This window comes from Coccinella septempunctata, chromosome X (genome assembly GCF_907165205.1).
Source record: "Coccinella septempunctata chromosome X, icCocSept1.1, whole genome shotgun sequence".
Lineage (NCBI taxonomy): Eukaryota > Metazoa > Arthropoda > Insecta > Coleoptera > Coccinellidae > Coccinella > Coccinella septempunctata.
Window position 1 is genome coordinate 11,136,497 of NC_058198.1, and position 11,949 is coordinate 11,148,445.

The 11,949-nt window shown below is 35.5% G+C and overlaps 2 protein-coding genes across 2 annotated transcripts in view; both read right to left on the reverse strand.

The window, feature by feature from the left end:
• The window catches only part of LOC123321372 (transcription factor EC), a 141,496-nt gene extending 132,833 nt beyond the window's left edge, over window positions 1-8,663 (reverse strand). Inside the window, exon 1 of the mRNA XM_044908918.1 lies at window positions 8,520-8,663. The gene's annotated coding sequence lies outside the window, so the exon portion shown is untranslated. The remainder of the gene's footprint in view (window positions 1-8,519) is intronic.
• A 1,098-nt stretch (window positions 8,664-9,761) lies between these two features.
• On the reverse strand, window positions 9,762-11,002 carry LOC123321516 (60S ribosomal protein L17). Its single transcript, XM_044909166.1, has 4 exons — window positions 10,869-11,002; window positions 10,701-10,788; window positions 10,251-10,523; window positions 9,762-10,035 (listed from the first exon to the last, which is right to left on the reverse strand). The coding sequence occupies exons 2-4, from the start codon at window positions 10,779-10,781 to the stop codon at window positions 9,868-9,870; spliced, it is 522 nt and encodes a 173-aa protein (XP_044765101.1). The 5' UTR covers window positions 10,782-10,788; window positions 10,869-11,002; the 3' UTR covers window positions 9,762-9,867.
• Between the last annotated feature and the right edge of the window lie 947 nt (window positions 11,003-11,949).

Genomic DNA, 11,949 nt, shown 5'->3' on the forward strand with positions numbered 1-11,949 from the left:
TCTCTTCACAGATGAGTCTAGATTCTGCCTCTACCATTGTGATCGACGTTTCCTTGTATACAGACGTCCACATGAAAGATATGATCAGTGCAATTTCCTGAATACTACTGGTTTCGGGGGAGGATCGATTATGGTTTGGGGTGAAATATCTTTGACTGCACGAAATTTCCCTCCCCTTTGTAGGATTTCTGGCACCCTGCACAACTATTCCTCCCCCGTCACTATACAGGAGTGTCCCAAATTCGATGTCCAGTGAGGGCATCTCGGAAACTAGATGAGCTAGAGCAAAACAGATGCCACCTTTCCTAGTTCTTTTTCAGAGAAACAAAGAGTAGTGACAACCATAGCCTGAGGTAAACTCAGTTTACCTTCACCCAGCTGAAGATTCTATTGTGATAGCGAAACACTGCTTATTTTAGAAAATTCTTAAAACACTGGAACACATCTAGAGGACTTTTAAATTCGAGTTTGAAAATATAAATAGGGTGTTACATTCTATATAAAGAAGACGGACTGTGCTGGACTTGCGCTACTAATCACCCCGTATATTCAAATTTATGCTTAAAAAGCGTAACATTGAATTTGAAAGTTCATGTGTCCCAGTGTTCCGTCAGTTGGTTTCCACTGTTGTATTGAATTAGGTGTACCCGAAAAATTCTTAGCAGTGTGTAAATCCTTCATACCAACAACACTGCTAGAATACAGCATAATGGCTCTACAACCGACCATTTCTCAACCAACTCTGGAATAAAACAAGGCTGCGTGTTAGCGCCTTTACTGTTCAATATTTTCGGCATAGCTGTCTCGATGATTGCTGACATGAGTATGCCTGTAAGAGGTGTTGAAATAAGATTCAGATTTGATGGAGGCCTGTTTAACCTGAAGCCCCTCAGAGCAAAAACGCGTACAAAGTTCATCACGGAACTTCAATATGCAGTCGACTGCGCACTTATCGCTAGCAGCTCAGAGGATCAACAGATAATGTTGGACACGTAGAAACATATATACGAAGCGTTAGGTCTTAGACTTAATATTGACAAAACCAAAATCCTGGTAAGTCCTGGTAAATCACGACCTCAATCTGAAGACCAAGACAGCTGTTTACAAAACAGTGTTCCTCCTAACGCTGATGCTTTACGGAAGCGACAGCTGAACGCCGTACAAGCGAGATATTAGACAGTATAAACAAACGTCATCTTAGACAAATAATGCACATCAGATAGTTCCACAAAGTTTCAAATGCGCGCGAGTTGTATAACAATTGAAACTCAAGTAAGGAGGGCCTTACTCAGATGAAGCGGCCACATTCTGAAGATGCAAGACACCAGACTCCCCAAAATAGCTCTGTATGGCGAATTCACAGAGGGAGCTCGGAAACCATGAGACCAGTATAAGCGATTTAAAGATATACTGCATCAATCCCTAAAATCAATTAATGCCAATCATAACTGGGAACAACTAGCGTTAAGCAGGTCACAGTGGAGATCTATGGTGCACAGTTATAATGGAGACTCGAGAAGAATACAGCGGCAGCCAGATCTGGTTAGTGACTATCCATGCCCGGAGTGTGGATCTGTAAGTCACGGAGGGCAAACAGTCGCAAGTAGCCCTAAGAAATTATAAGTTTGATCGCACCGATAGTTTTGTGTTTGAGTGCTTTTGTAAATTTATTCTCGGTAACGGGATACAGCATGAATGAATGAAAGAATTAGGTGTCTAGATCCGGTTAACTTGCCTCAAATGGCAACAGTAAGCAAGACACACTGTGAAATCGTGGTGTGGGACCTCCACTAGCTCTTCGTCATGAGACCATGAATGTTTGAGGAATGTCAAATGTCCGTCAAAGCATTGGCGAGCTGTTGTAATGACTGCGGTGGGTCAGGTAAGCGGTGTAATTGCTGTGACATTGCAGATCGGACATTTTCAATACTATTTTGGTCTAGAAAGGCAGTAGGCAAATCCATGCAATTCTATGCGTTCGTTGACAATTCTAGCACGGAGTGACTAGATTAATATTAAATTCTCACCGATATGGCTCCCGCAAAGAGAACGATAATAGGTTCTACCACCGAAAAGAGTTGCTGGCGTTATAAAATATTCAGTATACCGTTAATCACCTTCTCTCCACACCAACATTCGCCCATAAGTCTCATACAGACGAAATTCATCTGTGAACAGGAAGGATCTCCAGCTATGTGTGTTCCAGTTCTCATTTTCGAGAGCCTAACGACATCTTTCACGCCGCTGCTCTCTACTCAATCAAGGGTGCCTAGTGGATCTTCTGGTCCTCAAATTGAAGCTCTGCAACCTATTCCGTATTGTTTGATCAGAAGCTATCCTACCGATAGCTTACCGGAAAGAGCTATTTATTCTGGATGCTATGAAGAAGGGATTTCACAGTGTAGTTAACCGTATTAGCCGATCCTGTGAGCCGGTTATAGCTCTTGCTCGTTCAGACTCATGAGAATATTCAGCACTTCCACTAGTATGATAGCGATTCAACGCTCTACTGACTACAATTGGCCAAATCCGGAGACGGTTATCAACTTCTTGTTGAGTTAAATCTTCGTTCAACCAACACACCAATTGTTGAAGTTAACGCCTTCCAAACGTATGTTGAACTCGTGACAATTAATCCACAAATGATACTATCAAATCCAACTGTGCATTCGGAAAAACTATCGAACTTGAATATTACAGAAAACAACTTTAATAAGCTGCATGACCCTGAGCAAATTTAAAATCAACATTTAATAAATATTTGATGTCAAATGGATACCTCTTAACTCAAGTATTTATTGAACCATTAAAACACTTTCGATTTGAATTTCCGCAACATAAAGTCGAATAAAATTGCTGGAAATAAATGTGAAACTTCTATATAAACTGATAAATATTTCGTGTAAAACAGACTGATATATTGTTCAGACAAAACGAGTTCGAGCAAAGTGCGCCTTGGGGAATTGGAAGTCATGGTTTTGAAGCAGGAACTGAAGGAAAGGGAACTTGAAACAACTGCCAAAAAGCTAGTATGTATTTACTTCAGGAAAGTCTTGCAGAGGCACTTATACAAAAAGTTGAGGACATTTCTAAGACACCCTGGAGGTGATCTGAATTCCATAAGAATAAACTGAAACGAGAGTTTCTAGAAAATTCTAGAATTCTGGAGAAAACCCTCTTTGAATGAAGAACGAAATGAGAAAATATGTTGGTGACGATATCCGAATCTAGTGGCGGAGTTAATAGTGGTTTTCTCCTTATCATTTGAATGATTATGTATTCTCCATGTTCTATTCATTTGGAAACCATGATTTCGAAGGACAAATTCCTGGAATTGTGCCTTTCTTCTCTTTCGAACAGGTTATCGAGTTTTCAAACGAATAAAATGAAATGTAGCCCATTTCAATGTTCAAAATTCTTATCGAATATTCATATTCATCCTGAAAGATGTATCGTTATTTCATGTTATACGTCAAATTGAGGGTCACGTTATGAATTAATATTACCACATCCTGCGCTCTCTATAAATTCATTTAAATGTAGGACCTCAAAACTTGGCTAACAATCATCTAGTATAATTGTTCCCCCGCATACAAAACTTGATATCCAATTGATTTTTCAAAAACCTTCAGACTGCCAACCTAGCTTGGAGATGAATCCTCTCGTACTCTGAAGCTTCTCAACCAAGGGAGGTTGACAAAGGTTAAGAGGGTGGTAATCATATCATTCGATTTTCGTGATATTCGCACGATTTCTTTTAATTTGAAGTAATTTATCTTAATTTTCGAAAACAAGAAGTAAATTTTAAAAATGTTGCTGATGTACTCTGTACTGTATAGTGAAAATCGTTTCAGTCCAAATGATTCAAGAAGGTATTATTTATTGTAAAGTTCTCTGGGTTAATCAAATTGTCTTCTTTCTCATTGTTTAATTTATTCTCACAACTACTTAACTGATTTATGTACAAGGATTAACTATAATTTGTGTCTTTAATTTACTCTCAACACTTTGTAACTCTTTGGGATTCACTTTTCGCTCGACTCTATTCAGAACACTAACTGCCCTGCATTCCACAGCGCGTATCTTTTATACTGTAACGTCCGAATTCCCTTAATACGCCCCTATCGCCGCTCGTACATCGCGAATATCGCGACGGCTCTCGGTGGTGCCGGAATACTCTTAAACCGGAGCGTATCGATATAAAAGATACGCACGGTGGACCCCAGGGCAGTTCAGTGTTCTGAATAGAGCCTAGTGAACAGCGAATTCCGAAGAGTTACAAAGTGCAGAGTAGTGAAAATAAATTAGTGAATGTGGAAATGAATAAGAGTTAGTCCTTGTACATAAATTGGACTCTTACAATATCGATACGTCCCAGTTCGAGAATGCTCCAGTAGCGTCCGGAGAAACTGAGAGCAGTCTCTTTTCTAGTTTTCATTGACTGGCGGACAGAACTATATTATATTATAAGGGTATCGAGTGGTTATCTGTTATACTTTTAACATTTACTGAACCATTTATCAGATTGTCAGAGGAAATTCAATGGATGAAAACGCTCCTCAACAAAATCATGGTAAGAAGAATATTCATGAGCGCAAAATATATGAGAAATTGTCTATGGCAAGGAAATGAAATAAAGTTAAATTCCAAAATCTATCGGCTACAATTCCATTTGGATCTAAAACAAATGATTAGAAGACAAATTATAAAAATAATAATAATCCTATATACAAAATAGCAAAGGAACGCCCAATAATCGATGGAATACTTCATAATTGTTGGTATACATGTTTCATAATATGCTAAGAGAAGTATAAGATCAGTTTTTATGCAAAATCAATACGCTCATTTTCTGTTATATTTACCTGATCAATTTCCCTGACTGCAAAGCCCCAAAAAAATAAACCCCGCGCATTCGGCAATTTGCAACATATCAACTTCTTTCTCATTAAACGGTAAATTAAAAACGATTAATAAGCCAATAGAACTGCATTTCATATCAGTCAGTAAGAAAGCAAATTTATCTTATCTCATAGTTGAATCGCTAGACTAAAATCTTCAGCTATTCCTATTACTTTTGTAAGATTTATCAGTAAGCCAGTATATATTCATTTCAAATGAAAACTCAAACTTTTTAGGTAATTCGTTCTGACAACTGATTCAGGTAGGTCAATGAGCCAATATATCCCACTGTAAGGTAGGTCAGTAAGCCAACAAATCTCTAAAAAGTAATTACTCATTCTGCTAATTCCAGTCATATAACTCCTTGGACACCAAGGGTTTTTAACTGAAGATAACCAGATGAAAACTTATTCATCGGGTTTTATAGGTACCTACGGTGAACCTTAAAACGTCTGAAAGATCGCATTACATATATCAACGTCACCTGGAACACGGGGTAAAACCAGACGAGTGTGACAAAATCCTAGACTTTGAGTGATGAGAGAAGATAACCGAGGCATTAATTTTCAGGCAAATCATTCATCCAACACTTCAGCCTATACATAGATCGGTTAGCTAAAATGGACGTTTTTATGTTCATTAGTAAGCCAGCAGATTCCATTCCATTGGTTAATCAATAAGCCAAAATATTCACCTTTTAGATATTCTTGGTAAATCAACATAATTTGGCCTTCTTAAGTAGATAATTTGATAAATAAGGTATTCTGCTTTTTGAAAGATCGGTAAACCAGCAGACAAATTTTTATAGATAAATATTAAATGATTTTTGAACCATCCAGCTCAAGATGCTTACCAGAAAAAGTTTTTCTGAAAAACGTGTATTGGTAAAACAACTCATGTTAGTGAAAATCATATATATGTATATATCATTCCGATTTAGATATGACTATGGATTTTCATCAAGTATAGGCCACATCAATTCAATATTTTTCGAAGCATGGAAACCCTTAGGGACGATCAACGAGTGAAGACCATGATAACCAAAGATTTCATGGATAATTTTCGAATCTATGCATTCGCCAATTTGCAACCGGTAATGAAGAGCAGGTACCCCTAACGTATTCAAAATTTTTGACTGTGTTCCGTGCCTGTTATTTTCGAATTTTGTGATGATATTGGTCTAAAATGATTGGGATTGCCTCATTAATGAAGATTTCGTGTTCAAATTCAAACCCCACGTCCTTCTTCCGGCCGTAAACTCTGTAACTCAGAAAGGAGCTAATACGAACCTGAAATTTTCAGGATATATTCAGATTGCAAATGCGCCTATTGAGTTGAATGGTCAGAATCCGGCTACTGGTACCAGAGTTATAGGCATCTTCAATTTATTTTCCTAATTTTCAAAAGAATACTGATAGAATTAAAACTCAATAGGTAGTTGTAGAGTACCGATAAAAATGCGAAGTTTTATAGTGATTGTCTAACTATAGAAAATCAAAAAAAAAATACTAAAAGAAAATTTTAAATCTCAGATTGACACAAATTGATTTCCTTGAACATATATTTGAGCTGTTCATTATAGTTATAGAGAGAAAATTCTTCATAGGTTTTCAATAATGTAAATATCTGAAACACAAGGAATAAAAACTACAAAATTGTTATTTGTAGATATTCGTCAAAGCAATTTCTGCATGAAGATAAAAGTATAAAGGTATATATCTCTAAACGTAGAAGCAATTTCTACAAGCAATAATTTTTCATTCTTAGCCTGTGCTCAAATAGTTTGAAAAGAAAACTCATAAAAAGTTTGGAAAAAATTTACCTTCCAGAATCCTTCAATTTTATCAATACATGGTGTCACAGACTTGGTGTAATAAATTATGAAGAATCATTTTCAACGAAAAATATACTGGCAAGTTTTTCTGGAATCTCATGGTTCGTGAGATTTTAATTTGGTGCCTTTTTTTTCATTTTCCTGCCCTGCGCCGAAAAAAAAATTGAATATATCTGTGACGAGAGTTTGAAAAGCCATGAATATACACCAAATTGTACACCGAGCATACTCGAATTCTACCCGAACAGGAACCAAAAAAATAGATCCACAGAGGAAACTTTATCCTAAATAAATATAAATCATCAAAAAATGCCATGCATTATCTTTGACGCATCGTCGAGTTAAGGTATATATCAGCTTTCGAATGATATGATAATATAATAATATTCATCAGGAAGAGGTCGCGTTGGTATAGGTGAAATGCATCGAATAGAATTTTTCAGAAAACGTTGGTGTAGTCACAAAAAACGACACATCTAATCTTCACTTCGATATACGAGTATGGGCAAATTTTGAAATTTCTGTCTCTTCTACTTCTCTTCTCTGTCTTATTTGGTGCTTTTTCTAAGATTATAGGTAAACATGATGGTTTATATTTTTTTATGGACAACAGCCTGTATCTTTTCAACCAAGTCGTAAAGGAAAAATTGGTAATGGAAAAAAGTGCTTCTTTTAGATCTCAGAAATCTTCTGTTAAAATATATGGGCAGTCAAAGACTTACCCTGTATAGCTTATCACTTGATGTGTAATGATGATCAATAGAATAAATTGTCTTTATTGCCTTAAGGATGGTTTCAGAACAATAATTGTTCTAAAACTTCATCGTGTGATGACTATAGTCATCACGTATGATTTATAGCTAAATCAATTTTGTTCAGAATATTGGCGAATTAGATTTTTGACTCTGAATAAAAATTATGCCAACTATTAAAAGATATTCATATTTCCCCCATTATCTTAATAACTCAGGCAATTTATTCATTTCGATAGGTTCTACAGCGGACAGAAAAAAATTATAGAAAAAATTTGAAAATAATCTCAAAAACTCACCAAAAAGGGGTTCAAATTATTCACAAAAATCGTTCATAAATGTTTGTCCGCACAGAGGCTTGTCCAGCGTAAGTCAGGTAAAAATACGGTAGCAATAATATCACCTTGACCACTACAAATTTCGCAAGCACTTTTTATTTTTTCACAGTTCCCTTTATTCATGGTACACAACATTTTTCAAATCACCATAAAGAAATTATTCGCAGGGTTTCAAGCCCAGAGGTAGCACTCAGGCAAAAAAAAATGGTTCAGTACCTATATTAGTCAGACAGTCTCGGACATCCTTTGATGAGGGCTCCATCCAGTAGAAGTACATAGGTACATTCTCTGTCAGATATTGAGAACAAAATTCTTAATTCAGGCAAATTATTATGAAAGAAATGTAGAACATTTGTACCTTACATTCTCGTGATAGTAAAAAATGTTAAAGAAGTATAAACCATTTTTAGTGTGAATTTTGGATGAACTTCGGAGTTGAAAACTGTTCACTTCATTTCTGGAATATTGCTTCATTTGTGAACAAATCATTGTCAGGTTTTCAATATCTATATAAGGCCACAAAAAAAAGTTTTTCTCGGGAATGATCTTATATTTTATGTAGATGTAAAGCTTGTACGCTTTTTTAAGGCCACAAAAAAAAGTTTTTCTCGGGAATGATCTTATATTTTATGTAGATGTAAAGCTTGTACGCTTTATTGATGAATGTTAGGGCTAAAATAGTTCTTGACTTACTACTTTGAGGACAGGTTTTTTCGAAGTGTCAATCCAGAGATATTTTAAACACCCACTATCTCTATATCTGCAACTTTACACCAAATTAGCAGCTGATTATAACTGGAAAATTAAAGCACCGGAAAGATATACGCGTTTTACCCGTATTACGCAGAATACCTAAGCTGCATTATCGTGAAATCGAGAAAAACATCTTATCTTATGATGACTGTAACAACCATATGGTTCCTATAAACGAACATTGACTCATTCGATGTTCGACCGATGGGAATGAAACGGAAATGTTCCTATTTTTCTCAATATCATATAACTTGGGAAAATTTTCATGAAATTATTATTTAGATATACATGTATTCAGTCACATGCAAGATATAGACCTCAGATTTCCTTGTAGAAAAATGAAGAATGATTCTCAGAAACTCACCAATAATATTAGTCTAAATTATTCACAAAAATAGTTTGAAATTTTCACCATTAATTTGATGTCCGCAGTCTTGCCGCAAAATGCGTTAGCAATAAAACTTTTCTCACAAGCACTTTCACGAACATTTTGATAATGATGGGGAGCCTCAATACTGTTTGATTCTTTACTGAATACAGAGATGATCTATTTCACGCGGCTGACGTTAAGCGCAAGAACTGTACTCGAAATTTCTGCGGAATCGCATTGAACTTAGAGGGATGAAAGCTCGGCCGTCTTGAGAATTTGATAGGGGTGATATTTCGTGATATGATTTATTTTAATGTCCCCACCACCTGTAAAAAAAAAATTTCCTTTGCAAACACCATGTCTTTTAGTTGGAGGTTATTGTGAACAAATTATTGTTTCTCACCAAAAGATGAGATTGGATTTTCGAATATTTCTGCAGAAGTAATTTTTTCCTTAATAACAACCCTAAAAGCTCCAGCAAACTTCTTGTTACAGTATTGATTCTTGAAGTGAAAGAGACAAATGCAGTAATAGTAAGGTTCCACATTTCAAAAAGCTAGTAGGAAAAATTTCAACATGAAAAATTAATTCATTTATCAGAAAGTGAAAGGTGGTTTTTCAAGCCCTGTTTGAGAAATATTATAGTCCAAGTGATTGGCAGATAATGAACATAGTGAGGTTATTAATAGTGGAATTTTCACGTGACTTGAATGAATCTCCTCTACAATTCATACGAAGTCTATTGGGATTTATTCAGTAAAATGAGTAACTACCCGAAGGCCTGTTTAGAAGTGGCAAATCAAAAACATTCATTTCTTTACACAAATATTATTCAATAAATATTTCAGATGTACATGAAATAGTTAGAAAAAATCCAGAAATGGATTAATATTAATTTCATAACAAAAATCTAGGTAACTAGACTTTCCTTTCAACGGTTCCTTTTTTCACAGGTTTCTTTGGTGCTTCTGGTTTGTCTTCTACTTCTGTCAACCAAAGTTCAATGTGGCAGGGGCTTGACATGTATGGGTTAATCCTACCATGGGCACGATATGTTCTTCTTCTCAAATAAGGAGCCCTATTAACCTGTGAACCATTGAAGTCAAATTTATTTCTGCATTACACTCAATTTATTAATCAGTAAAAATTAAGTCGGTGTTGTGGCAATACTTTTAATATCTATGTAATAAAATTTTTGGCAACTGATTGTCTTTATCAATTCATTAATAAAATTGAGTTAAAATAAATTGAACCTGATAAAATATCCTCCCTATATTTATTAATAAGGGAATCAAATTTACCTGTATATGGTTCACAACTAGTCTATCTACGTCAAGACCACTGTAGTCAGCATTACTCTCGGCATTTCTCAACAGCTGGAGTAAAAATTCAGCAGACTTTTTAGGCCAACGTCCCTGTGTTGTTCCAAACTGTTTGGCTTGAGCACAACGTCCAACACCTCCATTGAACCTCCTGAAGGGTACACATTCTTTATGATCAATAACGTTCTTCAGGTAGGCAACTGCTCGTTTCAATGGCATTTTCCGGATGGCATTAGCAGTTTCACAGGTATTCTGAAATACAGAGTAATACCAGAGTTTAAATAAATCTGTCCATAACAAATAAAAAAAGAAGTGTTGAAGCAGAGCACTAGTATGAATAAAACATAATTATATAAATGACATCAGATATTTTTCAGATGGCATAACTTTGCATTATCCAAAAAAACAATGTATACATGTTCAACATACCTTGAAGTGAACCCTGAGATTAGAACCTCGAGCCTTGCATGATTTCGATGCATTATCTGGTTCCCTTGCGTAACGTCCCATTATGAGTCTGAAATAAATTCATTGTAAAGAATTTGCACAGTCTTAAAGCATGGAATTCTCGAAAATATCATCAATTTTAAAACCTACTTTACGTCCCAAACGCTCCTCGTTTCACGAACACGAACCTCAAAATATTATAACCTCTCTCAACGATGCTACGATGTCTAACCACAGAAAAAAAATGTGCCTGAACACAGAGTTAATCTTTGAGTGACAGCAGGATGCAACCAAAGAGGAACCTTTCTGTAAAATCTTTAGAACCTTCCCTACCTATGGAGTGGAGGGTAGAGAGGGTAGTCTCTACCCTCCATATCCCTACCTGATCAATTTTCACATTCAAAAGGATGACTAGAAATTAAAAATGATTTCAAATACAATCTAAAAAAGTCTGTTTTTCTCTGAAATCACCAACAAAGACTTCTCCAGAGAAATATATCTCTGGATCTGTTGTTAGGGTTGCTGGATTTAGCACCAAAAGCAAATAATCAAAATCACAAGTCTAATAACTTATTATATTTTAGACCAGCAAAATGGATAAATGAATCCTAGAAAAGTATTTTAGATAGTACTTTCAAACCAAGCTAGGTATGCAATCTAGCTACTCTACAACTCTATTATATTCAAAGGGCTCCTTTCATATTATCTTCTCAATAATCAAATAAGTTGCTTTGTTTGTTTTTGAAGAATGCATAAAGAATTTTATTCACCTAAGGAAAATCTGCTGATGGTAGATGCCAGTCAAAATTGTCCTTAATCAACTTTTACGAAGAATCAAGGAATGGGACCTTTGTAATAATCTTGCTTTAATAAATCGAATTCTAGATGATTCTTAAATCCAGACTTATATTTTTTTCATGGCAAAGGCTTTCTCCTTTTCATCTTTTGCCACTGGTTTTTTTGCCCCCTCTACTAAGGAAATTTTTGAATGAATCCAAATTAAAAAACAGTTCTCGTTAAATAATGTGAACTCTTTCTACATTAGGTTTCTTCATAAACATCCTTATGAATTAAATAAGAATTGTAATCCCCTGAAAACAACCTTCTTCACATTTTTCACCTTGGTTCTGAAAACTTTTTTTTTGTTATTTCTGCTAAAATTACCAAATCGTATATATCAATGTAATGGAATACCAAGGCGTGATAACAAATGAATGGAAAATAAGCGGTT

Excerpts from the sequence above, each read along its gene's own strand:
- LOC123321516 (XM_044909166.1), bottom strand. The coding sequence starts at position 10,781 with ATGGGACGTTACGCAAGGGAACCAGATAATGCATCGAAATCATGCAAG. Across the intron at positions 10,524-10,700 it reads ATCTCAGGGTTCACTTCAAG|AATACCTGTGAAACTGCTAA; the intron begins GTATGTTGAACA and ends TCTGTATTTCAG. Across the intron at positions 10,036-10,250 it reads TAGTTGTGAACCATATACAG|GTTAATAGGGCTCCTTATTT; the intron begins GTAAATTTGATT and ends AATGGTTCACAG.